Here is a 21012-nt window from a genome sequence, read left to right on the forward strand (position 1 = left end):
ATTGTTGTGACACTCACCTTTGTAACTTTCTATTATTAACTCATCTGAAAGAGTTATTGCTGTCTCATTCCATGATCTCATTCAGGAATCCCTTTATTTTGTAAATACAGAAAGCTCAAAATGTCTACAAACTCTGCAATAAATCAAAGCGTGGCTGTCAAATGGAGAACGGGAGAAAGATTAATGTGCTCCCAAAGATGAGACAGCAATAACAGATCAATGAGGTTGCAAAACACATGATGGAATTTGTTTACATCTCACAGATATGTCGAATGAACCCAAATTATGTTGAACAGGCAGAGACAAAACCTCAATCGAACATTGAGAACAATGTGTAACAGATCAGCGTCAGATTGTCACGTCCACTGTAAATGTTTGGATTGTGTATCTGGGTGAATCTCACAACATTTCAAGGACACGTACTGTACAATTTGGTGAAATTGAAAAGCCCAAAATCAAAAGAAATTACAGATGTTTTTTTTATGACAACAAAGCCTATTTTAGGACTGTTAAAGATATTTTGAACTGTGACATTATTTTCATGACAATAACCACATTTCATGAACAAAGTTCATTAGATAATCCATAGAAGTCCATAATCTGGCTAAAAATATGTTCGTTTTCCTGGATCAGATGACTTAATCAGAAATTATGTAGTATGTTGTCCAGCATCATGGAACACTAAACTAATCATATTAAGATTCAGATAGCTGAAACCAGAGGAGGAAGTCATCCAAATATGGGCAGAGAGGATCAATCACTATGATTAGATATAACCACCAGGAGATGGGGCCAAGTACATGACACAGACTCAATGATGGGTCAAATGACACAATGAAATGGAACGATATCTTGTTACTCATGTATGCATGATTTGGAGAGAGAGCATACCTTCAGTCATTGATGTATTTGCATGTGTAATTAGTTCTTATGTTTAATTTGTTTGGAGTCGTTTTTGGACATTTCAATGCTATAACTTTTGATTGATTTGTCGTATCAACACAAAATTTTACATGATTGGGAACAAAACAAAAGCAGTTTTTTCAAAGCCATGTAATTTCATACACAGATATATATAATGTCAAATCAGAAAAAAAGTAAAAGTTCATTTTTGGCTCAAGACTGTGATTTTCCAGCAGTTTCTTAGAATGTGAGTCACAGAACGCATCACAATCTGTATCAATAAAAAATTTGAAAAGTTCTCTTTAAAATTATACCAAACACTTGACCCTCTTTATTTCAGGAAAAGAAAATCTTTAAAAACACCTCAAATAATAGGCTTCAGTTTCTTTATGTTAATTATTATTTAACTTTTAATTTAAGGTGACATGTGACCTAGACGTGCTGACTGATAGTGAGATTCAACCATCCGCTAAATACCTACTTAAAATGATCGCAGCATAAGGTAAAAGTAACTGTTTGGTAAGAGAATGCTGACATATGTTTTCATTAAAACATAGTACTGATCCCACCTCGTTTAACTTTCCCAGTTCATATTACAGATCGATCATCTTCCAAATATTTTGCAATTTAAGCTGTCCAATTTAATGTCCAAAAAAATGTCACTCTGTCAAACAGTCAAACACTGGTGCCTGCAGCAATGTTTAATTCAGTCTAAAATTACCATTTCTTTAGCACTGGAGGATGAGCAATTTAACATACTTAAACTAAGAAACTAATGTGAATTGGTTTGGTTTGAAAACATTTTAAGTTAAAATGAGCAGGCTTTGTACCTTTTGGACCAGATAGACACTTGTGGCTCTTCGGCTGGCGATCTGATCCAAGGCATTTGATTCCTCCACAAAATAACTCACATCAGCTATATGAACACCAACTTCGAAATTACCTATATCGGGGAGAACAAAAATGGGAAGACACTTTTAACATTTAACTCTGTGAATTGAATTAATTAAAAATTAAAATAATAAACAGCAGGAAACATACCATCCGAGAGCTGTTTACAAGACAGAGCATCATCCAGATCTCTGGCTGTAGCTGGGTCAATCGTAAAGATGCATTCTTTTCTTGAAAATAAATAAATACATACATAAAGTTGAAGTCAGAAGTTTACATACACCTTAGCCAAATACATTTAAACTCAGTTTTTCACAATTCCTGACATTTAATCAGAGAACGGTCAGTTAGGATCACTACTTTATTTGAAGAATGTGAAATGTCAGAATAATAGTAGAGAATTATGTATTTCAGCTTTTATTTTTTTTTTCATCACATTCCCAGTGGGTCAGAAGTTTACATACACTTTGTTTGTATTTGGTAGCTTTTCATTTGTTTAACTTGCGTCAGATGTTTTGAGCAGCCTTCCACAAGCGTCTCACAATAAGTTGCTGGAATTTTGGCCCATTCCTCCAGACAGAACTGGTGAGCAAGGAGGCCTACAAACCTGACTCAGAGCATGCGAGTGAAGCGGAGTGACACTCTGCTCAATGACCCACTCCATGCGTGTGCACTCCACTCAGTTGCTCATGGCCCAAGCAGACACTCCGCTCAAGTACGGCTCACGCTCACTGGTATAAAAAAAAAAGGTGTTCGCTCAAATGCCGCTCCGACATGAAATGAGTCTGTAGAATACTTGTTTCCTGGCACGTGCACAAGGGGGTGACTACAGTGGCCTGAGCAACTGCTCCTTTGTCCACATGGGCTGAGGTGCCCCTCTGAGAGAAATATAGTCCATAGACCAACATTTATTAAATTATCAAATGCTTAGTAAAATGTACACATCTGAAATAATGTAATTTTATTGTTGCGTTTTTGTATATAAAATCTGTTTATTTTGAAATGGTTTACAACAAATGTTTAGATATTTAGATTATGTTTTCGGTTCTAAATACCTTTATTTATTTTAAACAAGTCATCAAACATGCCTCTACAAGTGATAAAACGTGTGTACATTGGCGTGGAAACTTGCATATGCACAAATTTGTGGTTTTCAGTTTAAACTGGATCTGAGTGACACATCCGACCCAGAAAAATACAATATTTTAAACTTTAACATTTGTTTGAGTTGTTTATGGCACTAATAAAAACATGGACTGGTACCAGGAAAAATATAGCAGGTAAAAGTGAAATTCATAATCGTTTTTCAGTTGTCTCCACAGAATGATTATACTGTCGATTTGATACATTAATAGTTTTGATTTAATCAGACTTTCGGTCTAAAACTGAACAAAAAATTTGGATGACAAATTACTAATTTTAATTTACAAAGGGCATGATAATTCATTATGATGGTGCCGTGGATGGCCACCTCGGTGTGGAGCGGTCCTATTCTTTTTGTTTGTCCTTTGTTTAGTAATTTTTTTTTCCATTCACTTTTACCAGGGACAAACTGCTGAACATTCGGCAGCATATACCAAACAATTTGGGGGGGCTCTGTGGGGGCCATGCTATCCATTGCAGGGCTCCCTGTTCTTCTATTCTATTCGCAAAAGTAAAGTTTGGAGTCTAAAATGTATATTTCCTATTGACACACTAAAGCTGAAAATATAAATACCATCTTAAGACAAATGTTTCTGTGAAGCATATTATGTTCTTTTGCACAGTACTGTATATATATATATATATATATTTATATAGTCTTCTGCATTCTATATATACACTTTTTTTGTATTATTAAATTTTGTTTTATTGTAAATTATTTTCTATGTCTTGTTGCTGTTTTGTATTGTTGTGCACTGGAAGCTACTGTCACCAAGACAAATTCCTTGAATGTGTTAGCATACTTGGCAATAATTCTGATCAAGTTATCCAGAAAAGAGCAGTGCACGTTTTTCTCTTTTTCAGCGTTTATTAAAATTCCCTATAATTTTATAAGTACGAATCATATGCAATCTAAAAGGACTGTGGTTATTTATATAATAATTATTATATTAGTAGATACTGTGTGCCCACTTTGTTTTTAATTGATATTTTTAAAGAAGCTTAAATTTAATTTGGGCTTTATATGCGTCAAACGATCATGTGTTGTGCATGCGCTCTTTATATGTACAGCAAGTTTTAACTGTGGATTTAACAAATAAAAAATATTTGTCTTGCATAAAGTGAGATTGTGTCCTAATATATAAAAAACAAAATACAAATTATTTAAATGCACAAATTACAAGGCCTTTGTTTAAGAAAAGGAGATGATGCAAGTGATGTCGAAGATGTTCTGCAACCACTCAGTTATTTTACGTTTCACTTATCGTTAAGGTGTGGATTTGGCTTTGGGAAATTGACCAGTTATGGGCCACTTTATCCCGAAACAGAAATCGAAAGCAACAGGCAGTCGATTAAGTGAGAATTCCGCAATGAAATGCTCTATGCGAGAGCGGAAATCTTTAATAATCAAATGCTCAATTGTACAATGGACGCATGAAAGTAGAATGTTCCGCCTGCATATTAGGACACATTGATCTGCAAGATCATACATGTTTATTGGTTTAGATTTTGTGTGTGTGTGTTCACCAGGATTCAAGGAAAAATGCTTTGCAGTTTAAATATGCAGTTTTATTAAGCTTACAAATTCAAATGAGAGTGCACGCTAATATTTGCAACCCTGCAGAACCGGGTCTGCACCTAGCTGGCAGCTGCACTGATATCATGGCAAAACAACAAGATACCTTACTTGATCTTTTCAGTTCTGCCTACAAATGTTCTATCAGATTGAGGTCAGGACTTTGTGATGGACACTCCAATACCTTGATCTTTTTGTCCTCAAGCCATTTTGCCACAACTCTGGGAGGTATGCTTGGGGTCATTGTGCATTTGGAAGACCCATTTGTGATCAAGCTTTAACTTCCTGGCTGATGTCTTGAGATGTTGCTTCAATATATACACATAATTTTCCTTCCTCATGATGCCATCTATTTTGTGAAGTGCACAAAACACCCCCACAACATGATGCTGCCACCCCTTGCTTCATGGTTGGGATGGGGTTCTTCAGCTTGCAAGCCTCACCCTTTTTCCTCCAAACACAAACAAAGACCATCGAATATAATGACGATGGTCATTATGGCCAAAAAGTTTCATTTTTGTTTCATCAGACCAGAGGACTTACCAAAAAGTAAGATCTTTGTCCCCCCCATGCGCATTTGCAAACTGTAGTTTGGCTTTATTATGGTGGTTTTGGAGCAGTGGATTCTTCCTTGCCAAGTAGCCTTTCAAGTTATGTCGATATAGGACTTGTTTTACTGTGGATATAGATACTTCTCTACCCATTTCCACAAGCACCTTCACAAGGTCCTTTGCTGTTGTTCTGGGATTGATTTGCAATTTAGGAGACAGAATGTGTGTCCTTCCTGAGCGGTATGATGGCTGCATGGTCCCATGGCATTTATACTTGCACAAAATTGTTTGTACAGATGAACGTGGTGCCTTCAGGCATTTGGAAATTGCTCCCATGGATGAACCAGACTTCTGGAGGTCCATAATCGTTTTTTTAGGTCTTGGCTGATTTGTTTTTAATTTTCCCATGATGTCAAGCAAAGAGGCACTGAGTTTGAAGGTAGGCCTTAAAATACACAGACAGGTACACCTCCAATTCAGTACACCCATCAAGCTAATTGGCTAAAATTATAGTTTGCTAATATAAAATCTGTGGAGTGGTTAAAAAATGAGTTTTAATGACTTCAACCTAAGCGGATGTAAACTTCTGACTTCAACTGGACTACAAACTGGAGCTTCTTTAGCAACTTTAAAAAATGTAAACGTCCATGTTGTTTTTGTTCAAAATGGTTCATTTATTAAAATACTCATTTAACTGCATTAACGCATAAAAATTTGAATATTTAAAAAACCAAAATAATTTTACTGATTCAATTAACTAATTTAAAATGAACAATTAAACAAAAAAAAAAGCATTTCAGATGGTTAATACATGTGGAAGAATGAAAAGCTGTAATATGAAGCCTAGCAAAACTGGGATAGGTTTGCAGGTTACCGGAGATCTCTTCTTCTTGAAAGCTCACGAGCAGGGATGCTCCAAGGCAGATCTTGAGGAAGACATCCTAAGACCTCATCTGAAAACTCGGAAAAGTCCACATCATATTCAGTCAGCATGCCTTCAGTTTCTGGCTCTATTTCACCTGCTTGCCCTAAAGTTTTCGCAAGCCGCCTTAAACCAGAAAATAAAAACAGTTAGTATGATGTAAAAGATCAAGTTCAATCAGAGAAATCCAAGAACCAAGTCCAAGATCAAAAACATGTTAGCCAGTTTTCATAAAATGGTGACTTATCACCATTTTATGTTCTTCAGTTTGAATTCTCTGTAAAGACAACTCACCCCTCAGCAAAGTTGTTGTCTTCTGGCCAGTGTGTTATGCGACAGATGAAAAGTGTGTTTTCATAGTCTCCAGGTCTGGTGAGGAAATCTGCAGGACAGTCTGCTAGAGGCACGTTAACTCTCGGTACCCGATGGTCCACAGGAGAGAACATGGCAAAATTCTTGTCTGGGAGAAATTTGAGGAAGCCTGATGCTGCCCTGGAATGCTTCTGCTCAACGATGTACACAACCTGAAACACACAACATCCATGTACAATTATACACGAAGTAATGCATAAATTAATTTATAGAGTCACTGTAATGGGAGGGATGTATTAATGTTACGATTAGTTGAAAAGCACTTCATTTTTAGGAAATGCCTACATAACCCATTTTTTTATCCATTACACATCTCTTTAACTAAGACAGGGCATGATTTTTATTTATGCCTATTAAAAAAGCAATACACTAACTATAAATGCAAATAAAGCCCGAGACATAAAAGCTACACAAGCTATTTGTTCTTGGTCTGAATTTATTTTTCCACTTACAACTGCGGTGTAGTCCTAAAGGTGAGCCTCCTGGATATCCTTTCAAAGCAGCACTTACCTTTCCAGTTCTTTGCACTGCTTTCTCTGAACTTGGTCCAGGAGTGTTGGATGCAGTTACATGTTCGGCAGGGGCTAGGATAAATGAAAATTAAATTTGAAGTCAATTTAATTGGTAAAATAAATGTTGTTCTTATAATTCCTCCATTGGATTCAAATAACTGAGGTACTTTGTATGAAAGGTAGAACTCTTCTACAGGAGGTGGAAATCCTATGTTGGTAAAAACTGGATAATTTATCCTCATTCTGCTGCCTTCAACACAGTAAATCACAAGATTTGTCTGTCTATCCTCTGTATTACACTACATAACGTCAGCTAAACACGGTGTACCTCAAGGTTCAGTGTTAGGCCCTCTCTTTTCAATAAACAGAACGTCGCTGGGATCATCAATCAGACACAAAGCTTTTCCTACCACCGCTACACCAATGAAACAGCTCAAACGTTTCTAAAATCAGTTTGCTTTATAGACACCTCAGCCTGGATAAAAGAACGCGGATAATAGTCTCTTAAATGTATCAATTTATTTATTATTATGAAAGTCTGCTGAATGCAACATTGTTATGCAACATTTATGCAACATTCAAAAGATTTTAAATTCAATTGTTAACAAAATCTGATTGTTATCCATCAACACAAGGGTCATTTAAGGACATAACAAAGAGTCATGATGATCCTGGTGTTGGAAAAAGTGAGGTGAATAGCTCATTCATCCTGCCAACACAATCATGTCTTTCATTGCCTGCTCACTTCAGTCGCCACATGCCCTGCATCACATTTGACACTCTGGAATCTGTTGCTGTGTTTTGAGCAACGGATGTTTAATGATTTAATATGTAGACCTCTTTGGGAGGCATGTGCTAACAAAGATATCTGGACTTGAAAACAAGCAAAAATGATCTCAGCTCTTGGCAGTTTAGTCATCAATGAGTGACTCAACAATTTTGATTACTACCCTGTAAAATGGTACTGAATACGTGTGTCAAGAGAGATATATGTTAAAAGGCTCAGATATTTGTATAGCGCTTTTCACAACACACATCGTTTCAAAGCAGCTTTACAGAAAATGATGCTGTGACAGAACATTAAGCTGTAATGTTTGAAGTGTCTTAAAGTCTTCATCATGTGGTTAGATTAAACTGTAATTGTAGATTATGCCTTAAAATTATTATTTATAAATGTATATTATTATTTGTCTTTGCACCTCCAGTGAGCAAGCCAAAGGTGGCTGTGGCAAGAAACACAAACTCTACAAGATATTAGTTCATGTTTAAACACTCTTATAGACAGCTATAAATTCATAGCAGAACCAATGTCTGGGGTGAAAACTTTGGTGATGCATGATGCACTTCTAACTTAAAGGAGATTACAAGTCTTTTAGCCTTATTAATCAAACTATTTGATAATTGCAAATAAACTGAAAATAAATTTGATGGGTTTGGCACGTATCATGGTACCTACAAGAACAGCTCATTACCTTTATCATGAAGACTGACATTCTCCATTTTACTGATCACCTCATTATCTTGGTTAAAATGGGCCTCCACTATGACATTGCGACCCTGTGATGTATTGTGATTGGCTGCACTGCTCTCATTTACATCTCCATTGATTGTCTGTGGAAGTGAAAACACTCAATTATAATATCACAAATTAAGAAATACATTTCAGTTTGAATGTTGTGCATTTAAATTCCTTGGAAATCCGGACCATTTCTACAAGCGCAGATTCTGCAGCTACGAAGATTTTGTTGTACTTCCATTATTGGTTCTACAGTCCCACACTTTTTGCTTTGAAAAGCCATAATGAAGTCTGGCTCAAAGGTTATTATATTTCACCCATTCTTATTGGATTTCAGATGATGGTAAAGCACACGACTCCGATCTGAGAATATAATGATTTTTGCCTGTAGGGTGTAATAGCTACATTTTCTACACGTTTAATTACTTTCCTGATGCTGCTGATTATTTACAAAATGTCTTCTTGACATAACTTGCCTCACAGCATTTTAGATATCCTGACACAAACTGCCCACACATGCACACAGATCTAGATGAATTGGAAGCCCTCAAAAGCTAAAGTGGTGTTGCTAATTCTGATATAAAAAAGGTTTATATTACTTAAGATTTCCAAAAGGAAACAATCAGCAATGATATCAAGATCTGATGATTGGAAAGGTTATGATTATTCTGCTGATTTTTTGGCATTTCACATTATTAAAACAAAATTAATTAGCAGCGGAATGGCTTTCACAAACACGTTGAAACACAACACTGAAAACTTTCTGGAAATAATCATTGCTAGGTGACATTAAGCCATGGGTTATATAAGCCAGTGCCTTTCTTTTTGTTCCAGAATCTGCAAGTCATGAATTGACGGGTAGAGAACATCAAAACGCTGAAGACTCCAATTAAAATGCCATAAGCAATATTAGATTTCGTAACACTTCACAATAAGGTTGTATTTATTAACATTGTTAGTTCATGATATTGCATTGGCCAATGAACAATACTTTTGTACAGCATTTATTAATCTTGGTTAATGTCAGTATATAAAAATCAAATTGTTCATTGTTAGTTTATAGTGCATATAGTGCAACTAATATGAACATAACTATTATTAGTATATGTTGAGATTAACATTAACCCAGATAAATTAATGGTTTAAAAGTATAGTTCCTTGTAAGTTCAACTAATGTTAACAACTGATTAACTTGATTAACACCAACTTGATTTGGTAATGTTTCTCAATGATCACCAAAGTAGGCCTGATAAGTCCTTAAATATGAGCAGATCTTGCCATTAAATTCCTAAATGTGTCAGAATGTGGAAATTTTGACAAAGTACCTTCCACTGTTCAGGGGGGAGTACTTTCACCACGACAACGTCTCCATTCAGAGCCCTGTTACGAGCTGGAATCCCATCCAGAAAGATATCAGCAGAGCCATCCTGCAGCACAACATCAAAACACAAGAGCTGTGTAATTATTTAGTTTCCATTCAGTTTTTGCACTGTTTTGTTATCGACAAACTGAAAACGCAAAAGTGTAAAGAATTAGTCTAAATAAAAGTGTAGAATTAGCATCTTCTACCAGTTTCCATTCAAATGGCCTTCTAATCGATAAAAATGGTGTCCTTGATGACCTCATGCTTAAAAATAAATAATTAAAGAAACACGGTCGCATAAATTTTTGTTTATCGAACCATTTCCATACAGAAATGTGTGTATATTGCTAATTGTGTACCTCTGCCACCCATATGTCCCTAATTTTTTTTATTACTGGGCAATTTTAAACAATCATCTAATTTAAAGCATCGCCATCACAACTGCATTATGTCCCGCAACTTTTAACGACCAACTGAACTTGACTGTCATCTAAAGAAAATTGTGTTATAATGCAATTTACATTTTCTGAAGACACTCAGCAAATGCCATCTGAGGTAAAGAGGGCTTGATTCAAAATATTTCAAAGTTTTAAAATAATCTAAAGCTCGTTTTCTGAAAGTGAACTCCGCATTGGAAAAATAGTTCAATGAACATTCTGAGAATGTCATTCAGATGCCTTTTTTTCATCTAAAGAACAAGGTAAAGCTAGTGTAAAGAAAAGGCAATTATATAGGCCTAACAATTTTTCTCATTTGGTAATATATTTGTTTAATTTAATACTTTATTCCTTTGGTCATTTCTTTAATTTAATACAGGAAATTTTGCTGGCATTTTTTCCAAATTAAGCTAAACAATCATTTTACAGATTTGGGCTCTATAAATGGAGATGATCTAGTACTGTGGCTACTCTCCCTAGAAGTGGCTGTCCAGCCAAGATGACACATCTCTGTTCATTAGGCATGTAACGATACACAAATGTCTTGATACGATGTAGAAGCCCCACGATGCGCCAACATTTTTTTTTTTTTTTTTTTTTTAAACAGTGCCCACAAAATGTTTGCTTAAACTTATTCAAGGATTCAACATAAATGTATTTAAAATCTTAAGTGACACAACAGTGTCTGACATTGGCAACATAAAGAAGAGCTCTGTAATAAAGTAACTTAAACAATAACATTGCATTTATCAGCAGATTGTTATGAGAAAACCCCCCCAATTTTCATGTTTTTCCTGAGAAAAATAATGATGTTTGTCTACAATGAAGTCATTTTTAATTGTATAGCAATTTTCTAAATACACATAGTTTCAAAGCAGCTTTATAGAAAATCATGCCTTAAAAGTCTTAAACAGTGAGCAAGCTAAAGGTGAAAAAAACAGTCAAAGAAAAAAAACTTGAGGAACCTGACCTCTGGCATCGTATTGTACAATATTATATAAAGGTTTGAGCAAACAATTGTCAGCACAAGTAATTAGTGGTGCTTGCAAAGCATCACTATTGTAATCTCACATACTTATTTTTCTTCTTATTATTATATCTCCGTACAAAACTTCGGCACCTAACTCGTCCCGCACCCTTTGGCGTAGACCCACGAATGAGGTGTCAAATCGAACGGCCTATTGAGGACACGTGTGCTATGACTTTAAGCGATCAGGTGTACGGTGTTTGCCCCAGGGGCAAAAAAGCGCCCGAAAAATCCCATAGACTTAACATTGCGACAAACTTTGACGCATCACAGCTCCGAGCGAGGATTTCGCAGAAACGTGTGATTTGCCACATTTGAAGAGGCTGGCAGGCTCTGTAAGAGCATACCTCAATATGGGGTAAATGTTGCACCCCTGGGGGGCAGGAGCTGCCCAAAGTTGCCCCCATTGACTTACAATGGTGTAGGACGGCCCATGAAATAGGGATTTTTTATTAAACATAGCTCTGGATCACAGTGTCATAGAGACAAGGGGCCTGCCTCATTTTACTCAGACGACCAATCAGTCTCTCAGGATCATTGCAAAGCTATCAAGCCACGCCCTAGCAACCATTTACAGCACCTTAGCAACAAGTCCCATAGACTTCTAATGAAAGAGATCAAAGGGATATCTCCGGATAGAAGTGTCATAGAAACACCAGGGTGGTCTCGTTTGACTCGGGGCAGCAAACAGCCAAACATGAATCACCTCAACACTTCCTAGCCCCTCCCTAGCAACCATTGTCGAGCACCTTAGCAACCAAAATCCATAGAGGGATATCTTCCATTCTGAATGTCACAGAGGCATGGGAGTTGGTTTATATCATTCATACTGACAAGCAGCCTTTGGAATTTCATGATTGGCAGCTGCCAAGCCACTCCCTAGCAACTACACATAGTACCCAACAACCGAGTAACAAATCACATATTTCTGCACCACAAAATCGTACAGACTTCTGGGTTGATTTATTTCAACCAGGATGGCAAGGAGACTTCATTAGTATCACTATGGAAACTTCCTAGCAACCACATGGGGTTACCCTAGCAACCGAGTAACAAATCACACATCTCTGCACCAGAAAACACTACAGACTTCCGGGTTGACTTATTTCACTCAGGATGGAAAGGAGCCATGTATTGTATTACCTTGGTAACTGCATAGCAACCACATGGGCTTACCCTAGCAACCGAGTAACAAATCACATATTTCTGCACCAGAAAATCGTACAGACTTCTGGGTTGATTTATTTATGACCGTAATTTTTGTTCTTTTCAAGTTATAACATGCTGTTTGACGAGTTTTGCCACGGCAAGCACCACTCACATTTTCTTCAGGAAATGTACCCATCTAGTTTTTGTTTGCAATCTTCCTCCGGTTTCACTTTGCATGTAAACTTGAGCAGTCTTACGGCTTATCCAATGATTGCAATTGTTGTGCTCATAGCAGTTTACATTTCGACATCAAAAGCAGAGAATAATAAGTCTCATGTAATCGTGGGTTTTTTACGTTGTCGTTTTCTTTTTATAAGGGGCATCTATGCGGTGATGTCGGCATAAATAAAATGGCATGTTTGATGTATTATAGTACTAGGACATGACACTGCAGTTTAACAGCTTGTCAAATATGCCAGACAACAATCTACTTGCCATTTGCCATCGATCTTCTAGCGCTCAACTCGCCCATGTAGACAAGTTGTTCTGTTTTCCTGCGAGCTTTCAATTTTGCATTGCTTGGTTTTAAATCACAGTTATGTATTATTTATTTATGTATAGTACGATACATGAGGTATTGAATCGAGAGCATCGTATCGTACGCTACAATACAATCCAATATTTTTTTAAACCACTACTGTTCATGATCAAAACCCATCAAAACTTTAAACAGACATGGTGTCCAGAGAAGGTCACCGCTATGGAGGCTGCTGCTTTCAAACAAAGCATTGCTGCATGTCTGCCAAAGACCACCTTGACACTCCACAACGCTACTGGGAAAATGTTTTGTGGACCGTTGAAACTAGGGTTGAACTGTTTTATGGAAGAATATGCAGCACTACGAATGGCATAAAAAGGGCACAGCATACCAACATAAAAACATCATCCCAATGGTGAAGTACAGTGGAGGGAGTATCATGATTTGGGGCTGCTTTGCTGCATCTGGGCCTGGAATGCTTGCAATCATTGTGGGATAAATGTTTTCCCAAGTTAAATCAAACATCCACTACAGAATGGCTTCAAAAAAAGAAAATCCACCTTTTTGAGTGGCCCAGTCAAATGTGGCTGAACCAATATGGCTGAGCTGGAACAGTTCTGTAAGGAAGAATGGCCGAAATTCCTTCTGAACGTTGGGATACTGGAAACGCTTGGTTGAGGTTATTGAGGACCAAAGGAGGATCGACCAATTATTAAATCCAAGAGTTCACTTACTTTTTTCACAGCACTGTGAATGTTTAAAGGGATGTGTTCAATCAAGACATGTGTTTGTCTATACTTGTGACTTTGATGAAGATGAGATCACATTTTATGACCAATTAATGCAGAAAACCAGCTAATTCCAAAGGGTTCACATAATTTTTCTTGCCACTATAAATAGAAAAATGGTCAACAGCTAACTTTTCACCCAAAACATATTGTGTAGTGGGTACATTCATTGTTCTAGCAATCGTAAATGTGCAACAACATTTGTTTGAGTGTGAGAAATATTTAATACTTACGGGAGACGGGACAAATGCTTCCTTGTACTTCTTGGGGTTTATTCTCAGTACTCCCTTAAGAAGAATTAAATGTAAATGTTTCACTTATGACGACCGCTTTAAGCATTTTCCATTTTGAAGTCTTGTTTAAATAAGTTTAAATTTGTATGAAATGTACCTGAATGACCTGTCCTCTCTTCAGGCCAGCAGACACGTCCTCTGTGGACATGTACTGCTCGAAGAGTTGCTTTCGTGACCCTCTGCCATCTTTATTCCATTTATCCTTTTCAATTTGGTAGAAACTTTCTTTTGAAACTGAAATCAAGAATGATATTTTAGTCACTAGCTTTCATTATCCTGAAACACAAGTGTCATATGAACAGCAAAAGAATGAGTGGGATAGTATAAACCAAAACTATGGATGTAGGAGTCGATCAATCTGAAAATAAAAAGCTTGTGGTACAAGTTACAGTAACACCGTTAACCTTACCCAAACCCTTACCCTAAACATACATGTACCTCAAACCTCAGTAGCAGCAAATATTAATCTTGTTAGAATTTTGTAGAACAACATACGTTATATGTTACACAATAAATGCATTGTACTTTCATTTTACATGACGCCTCATATAAAGTTGGACCGTAAAACTAATTATGATTAACTAAATATGATTTTATTACCATAGTTTTTGTTTTCCTGTAGTATTACTCTGGTTTAACCATGAATGTCATGGTTAAAAGATGGTTACCATAGTAAAAACTAGGCATGTCATAAAATATCAATTTATTGATTATTGATCGGCACGTCGATATGTTTTTGAGGGGTCGATATGTTAATATAATCCGACATTTAAATAAGAAGCCTTATTTGTGCACCTATTTTTTCCACCACATTTTTATACAATTGACATATAGACATTCAAAATCAACTGACCTATATAAATCTTCTTTACATATAGCCCAATGACAAATATTCAGACCTTGATCACCCAGTATACGATGTGTGAAAATATAGAAAGACTTTTGTACTGAAACACTAATGTTGTTGTTAGGGGCTTCACCTTTTTCAAAGTCACTAACATCTGGGGTACAAAAGGAGGTCTGGTTTTGAAAGATTGGCTTTTAACTGCACTAAATACCTTGAGTTTGCGGAGCTTTTTTATTTGGCGTATACCCAGCAGCAACGGCTTCAACTTCAGGGCCGCAAGCCTCCTTCGGTTTCTTATCCGAATTCCCTTTTGATCTCTTCTTCTTAGATTTTTTCTTGGCTTGTTCTTCCCCACATGAACCGCTCAACTGCTGACCGTCACCTTCCTTAGATCCCACCAGACTTGTGCTGGCTTTCATGTCTTTTTCACTTCTCTTCTGTTGCTGTTTGGAAGGTAACCTTTTGGGCACAGCAACCTTATGTAACTCTGTCTTGGCATACTTCTCCAGCATGTCAGGTTTCGTGTCCCAGTCCTCAGTGCATGTGACTTGATGGGCCGTTTTGTCCACGGTCAAACAGTTAGAAGTGTCGGCCATCTGCCTACTCTGTTGAGAGGGTAAGCTATCACTGCAGTAAGATGACTCTGAATTGCCTTTTATTCTTCTGTTCGCATCATTTGATGAACTCTCATTCTCTTCGGTCTGCTGCTTTGCAAAATCTTGCAAGTAAGATCGAAACTTGCCATTCTGATGTTGATTCAGAAGTCGAGCGTATGCGTCTTTCTGGGATCTGGGAAGAGTTGGTCCACCTTTTCCATCCCGAGGTTTAGTGGTTCTCTTGACTTTGGGAGGAGACTCCATAATCTCTATTAGGACAAATACTGTCTGTAAGCAAACAATGACAATGTCAGTAGTAACAAGAAGGAACAGTGCAGCTTTTGTCAGGTTTAAAGAGACAATAAATATAAAATATGTTCCACAGGTTGTTTACAATATAATAAATGGGTTGACCTCAAATAAGAGCACTTTTGTCTCCCTTAAAAACACACTATCCAAAGAAATGTCAAATCATGTATTGTGTTTGAAAAAAAAAATAAACATTTGGTGGCAATGACAGTGTAAATCTTTTGGTTTAAATACAAATCAAATCCGCAATCACCTTTGTACTTTTATATTCAGCAAGAATGAGATCTGTGGTGGCCACACGAAAAATATAATGTTGACTCACTTTCACAGGCTGTTAGCTGATAAGCCTTATCATGAACTTCACAATAATGCGACTTATCCACAAAACAACGTTCACTGAGGTAAATTCAGAAACAAGCTCGCATAGTGAACTTTAAACAGTAAGAGTTTTGTTTACATTGTGGTTTACAAATGATCAAGGATTTACTTTAACAGTTTGAGTCATACTACTGTTGCTTTATAACGAGCTAAATAGCTTCATATTCCCACTACCTACATCTTTCAATAAATTAGACCTGAATCCTGCATATTTGTATATATGTGTGTGTGTGTATAAAAACATACATATGTAACTCACCACGACAATCTGAGTTTAAGAGCAATAACGTGCTGTTATGTTTCACTGTTGACCCCCGAACAACACTAACTGCCCTTCTCTTCCGGGTCCTTTAAATCAAGCGCTACTGTTGCATTGTGGGAGATATAGTTTAATTGCTTAGACAGATTTTTGTCAAATATTATATACTTCTCTGATTTAAAAGTAAATAATAATTATTTAAATAAAAGTAAAAATACTAACCCAGTGTTTTTATTTAGTAAAAGGGTCATCAATTTGATGGTTAAAAATATATGAAACGTATATGAAAAAATACATGTAGGCTAAATAAGCATAGGCTAGAAAATGCAACTCTGTTTTAGGATAAAAATAACGAATATGAACACAGAAGAAAATATATTTATGAGATTTCATAATGACAAGCTATAGGCCTAATCAATAAAAAAAATATTTTAAATTCTGCTAAGGAGTCAAACAATATCAAGAATCCTTTTGTTCTTGTCTAAGCGCGACAAACTTAAGAATAATTTTATCTAAATGAATCCTAACAAACAGGTCATTAAAACATTTGGCAATATTGTCCAAAGTAATGCAAGAGTTAACTCACTTTCACACGCGGACACGTCCTATTTGTTTATTTAGGCTACTTATTTAATTATTTACGCTATTTATAGCTCAATTTCACATGCGAATAAGCAATATGTATTTATTTATAGCGCACTTTCACACGTGAATAAGCAATATTTATTTATTTATTTATATTTATAGCGCACTTTCACACGTGAATAAGCAATAGTTATTTATTTATTTATTTATTTATTTATATTTATAGCTCACTTTCACACGTGAATAAGCAATAGTTATTTATTTATTTATTCATTTATTTATATTTATAGCTCGCTTTCACACGTGAATAGGTAATATTTATTTATTTATTTATATTTATAGCTCACTTTCAAACGTGAATAAGCAATATTTATTTATTTATTTATATTTATAGCGCACTTTCACACGTGAATAAGCAATAGTTATTTATTTATTTATTTATATTTATAGCTCGCTTTCACACGTGAATAGGTAATATTTATTTATTTATTTATATTTATAGCTCACTTTCAAACGTGAATAAGCAATAATTATTTATTCATTTATTTATATTTATAGCTCACTTTCACACGTGAATAGGTCTTAATTATTAATGTATTTATTTATAGCTGACTTTCACATGTGAATGGGTCATAGTTAATCATTTATTTATTAATTTATTTATATTTTATGTTCAATTTCACACGCTAATAGGTCCTATGTATTTATTTAATTAATACATTTATTTACTTATTTAGACTTTCACACGCTAATGGGTTCTATTTGTTTATTTATTTAGGCTAGCTATTTATTGCTCTATTTCACACGCAAAAATCTCCTATTTGTTTATTTATTCATTCATTCTTTTATTTAGACTGTTTATCTATTTAGGCTATTTTCACGTGCGAAAAGGTCTTATTTAATTAGGCCATTTTTTACTTAGTTAAAGATAAACAAGAGCTGGATCAAACCAGCATCAAAGTTGCTACTCAAAGGAAATGACACTAATATTTAAATGGTGATGACATCACAGCTGCATTATAAAACAGTGGGTATGTGTGATCCAGTCTGTTTGAATTACTGTGATTTGTCGCGGGACTCGCTGGGATGGACATGATCTACACACTCATCTGCGGACTGTTCATGGTCAGTCTGTCACTTTATGCCAAACCTCTCACAACAGTCCAGAACAAGGTTTGTAGCTTTTCATGCAGACTAAGAAAGTTGGACTACAGTGCACTTTAATGAATTTAGGTCAAAAGTAACTGAAATGTCAGGTTATTCATTTTGATTACATATGCAATTCAGATTTGCTTTTTTGATGACTGAATGGGATGACAGCATATTTAAAGCAAGATAAAGCCATTTGATTCTTATCCATTAAACATATTTGGTAGCCTATATCTTTTATAAATTGCTAAAATGTCATGCATATTTACTTTTGACAAAACCTGTGGGGAAATGTCTCATAATAATAATAATAATAATGATGCTAATTTTATTATAGCCTACAAAAACTCTCCCAGCACGAGCGGTGAGGAATGAAACGGAAGACACGCGCGTTCTGAACAGGTCGCGTGCTGCGAAAGAGCCGCGCGAGTTGGACACGAGCGTCAAAGGCGTCAAACAGCGACCGTCATCGGGCGAGCAGTCCAATACACGCAAAAAGCAACCACCAAAAAACAAAGAAAAACGGAAAAACTGCTTCGGTTTCAAGATGGATAGAATAAGTGATATAAGTGGAATGGGCTGCAAGAGCGACTGAGGTGCACAAGTGCACTAATGGAGAATGCTAACTGGACTAAATGTCTCATACAGACCAATGGACATATGCGGGGCAGTTGCAGCTCAGCTGGGACATTAAAAAAAGAAAGTTTCTTCAACGGTTCTCTTATAACAATTGAAGATCTTATAACCCTTGTTTAGGGTTCTTGAGCTGACTGTTTATTGCAGATTAAATACATTCTTGGTGTTACAGATCAGTGTATTGGTTTCTGGGGTCTTTAAAGCACCAGTACACTTATCTGGATTTCTAAAGACCTAAAACTTAATAAAACCCTTTTGGGGTTCTCAGTTGGAACTTTTATTTTTTAATGAGTCAGGAGTTAATAGTGCTATTTATTTTTACATTGCAAACCACACTGGCATGTTTGGGAATACAAGTTACATCAGATATGAACAAAATTATGAATTGACTATAAAAGATTAACTGTCATATATATTATTCTGTAATATTGCAATTTGTATGTGTTTCAGTTATAATGCAATATTTTCTGTCACATCACTGTGGATTAAAACACTTTATGAATAACTCAGTATGAGATATGAGTGATTTATTTATTGTTGAATGCTGACTGACTAAAACGTTTGACAAAAGATCTGGTTATGGAACTGATCCTGAACACTATAAAAAAAAAAATCTTACTCTCATAGAGCATTGATTTCATGAGAGAAAAGACAAGCAGCAGACAATTTAATATTACAAAGACACAATATTTTCACTTAACCATCCAGTCACATTAACTTCTGATGTTTGCACACTTTGCTGGGAATCATTGAGAACTAGCATCCCACACACATACCAAGTGGTGTCTCTTTGAAGCTTGTACTCTACACCAGTTTGTTTTCATATTCAGTCATTTATATTTATATATTCATATTCAGTTTTATCATTTTTGATTGTTCAGTGTTCCTTCCATATTTTTATCACAAAGAGTCAAATTCACAAACCATACATTACAGTTTAATTCATACTTTAAGTTTTAATAGATGCTCAAATTATCACAGCAAACTGATGTTGTCAAAATGTATCATGCAGTAATAGTAATGCATCATGAAAGGAATATAGAGTTGTTGAGCTGTGACATAAATTTCCTGGAAGGCTGATGCTGCCTTCGTGTGCTATACATCTGAAGTGGTATAAATATGTCGCGTTCAAGTGTTTTGTTGTTGGAAAGAACAGGAAACATGGACGATGCCGGGTTCAATCATACTGTACATATTCATTGAGGGACTTTTATTTTGACAGCATAATATATATATATTATGTTAGCTTGCTGACAATAATGGAATTTTGGTCATATACAAGCTATTTTCACTGTGTAAAAATGTACAACATGCATCAAATGGTTTCTGATATAAATGAATGTGACCGAAACGGCAAGTGCTAACAATTAGCTGTATTTAGAAAACTGAATAAAACCTTTCATTCAGGAACTCTCCTCCACCATCTTGGAAGTTTATACCTTCTTCCAACTCTGAAATTTGGGCATCAAAATTATCTCAGAGTTTCCCAGTCAATAATTACAAGTTGAGGGGTTGCCATGGGCAACTTCTGAGTGGGGAACTTGGATTTATGATAATTTCGATAGCACGTGAAGGTTTTATATTATGTTTTTTCAATTGAGTAAAAATACGTTCTGTGGTAAACATTACTATAAGATACTTTGTTATTTTGTTCTACAACATAAATTACACATAGTCATACCTCAAATGTGAATTTTGAAGCCACCATGTTTAAAAAAAATATTTGCTAAAAATTAGCTAAATAAGGACTAGAAATGTGAGTGAACGTGCCTGATGAAACGGAAAACCATTGTAGTTCTTAACTAGAAACATGTTAGCAACATACCTTTTAAAAAACACACAGCGACAAACGTCCACATGCCTGGCTTTATTTTACTCATAAATACATAACTGCCATTATAAAATCATGACGGAACTCATGGTCCAAAAATGTTTATTCTCTTTTTAACTCTTGAAGCGCTTTAGTCTGTATGACATGATTAGAGAGTTAAAAAAAAAATCGCATCATCTTATGTTTTTGTATTTAGTCTTGATTTTCTTAATAATCAGAGTTATATATATACATGTCTCAAATCAGCACACTAAATTGGAAGATATTCACCTTATTTAGCCCTGCCCCTTTTCCATGTTTTGTGTTTTGTTTCTTAACCTCTGGTTGTATTGAAGCTACTGAGAAAAGTCAATAACAATAGATTAGGTGTAGGAGCACAGAAAGTATTTTTCCCAAGAGTTGATGGTATGAGTTTACAGCACTCCTTTACTACATGAAAAT

General features: G+C 35.7%; 2 protein-coding genes across 3 annotated transcripts in view; one reads left to right on the plus strand and one right to left on the minus strand.

Annotated features, from left to right (window-relative positions):
- The window catches only part of dis3l2 (DIS3 like 3'-5' exoribonuclease 2), a 29026-nt gene extending 12572 nt beyond the window's left edge, over positions 1-16454 (minus strand). Inside the window, exons 1-11 of one of the 2 annotated variants that reach the window (XM_052134709.1) lie at positions 16371-16454; positions 15040-15712; positions 14079-14215; positions 13922-13975; positions 9712-9813; positions 8343-8481; positions 6869-6942; positions 6281-6510; positions 5939-6112; positions 1945-2024; positions 1734-1846 (exon numbers count right to left, since the gene is read on the minus strand). In XM_052134709.1, the coding sequence (XP_051990669.1) occupies positions 1734-1846; positions 1945-2024; positions 5939-6112; positions 6281-6510; positions 6869-6942; positions 8343-8481; positions 9712-9813; positions 13922-13975; positions 14079-14215; positions 15040-15688 (1752 nt within the window). In that variant the 5' untranslated portion in view covers positions 15689-15712; positions 16371-16454. The remainder of the gene's footprint in view (positions 1-1733; positions 1847-1944; positions 2025-5938; positions 6113-6280; positions 6511-6868; positions 6943-8342; positions 8482-9711; positions 9814-13921; positions 13976-14078; positions 14216-15039; positions 15713-16370) is intronic. The other variant, XM_052134710.1, reaches the window with a different exon arrangement.
- Positions 16455-18010: 1556 nt separating this feature from the next.
- Positions 18011-19234, plus strand: LOC127649797 (C-type natriuretic peptide 4-like). The gene is made up of 2 exons (XM_052135043.1): positions 18011-18128; positions 18442-19234. Exons 1-2 carry the CDS (start codon positions 18042-18044, stop codon positions 18697-18699), a joined length of 345 nt encoding a protein of 114 aa, XP_051991003.1. The 5' UTR covers positions 18011-18041; the 3' UTR covers positions 18700-19234.
- Positions 19235-21012: the final 1778 nt, after the last annotated feature.

Source organism: Xyrauchen texanus, chromosome 9 (genome assembly GCF_025860055.1).
Source record: "Xyrauchen texanus isolate HMW12.3.18 chromosome 9, RBS_HiC_50CHRs, whole genome shotgun sequence".
Lineage (NCBI taxonomy): Eukaryota > Metazoa > Chordata > Actinopteri > Cypriniformes > Catostomidae > Xyrauchen > Xyrauchen texanus.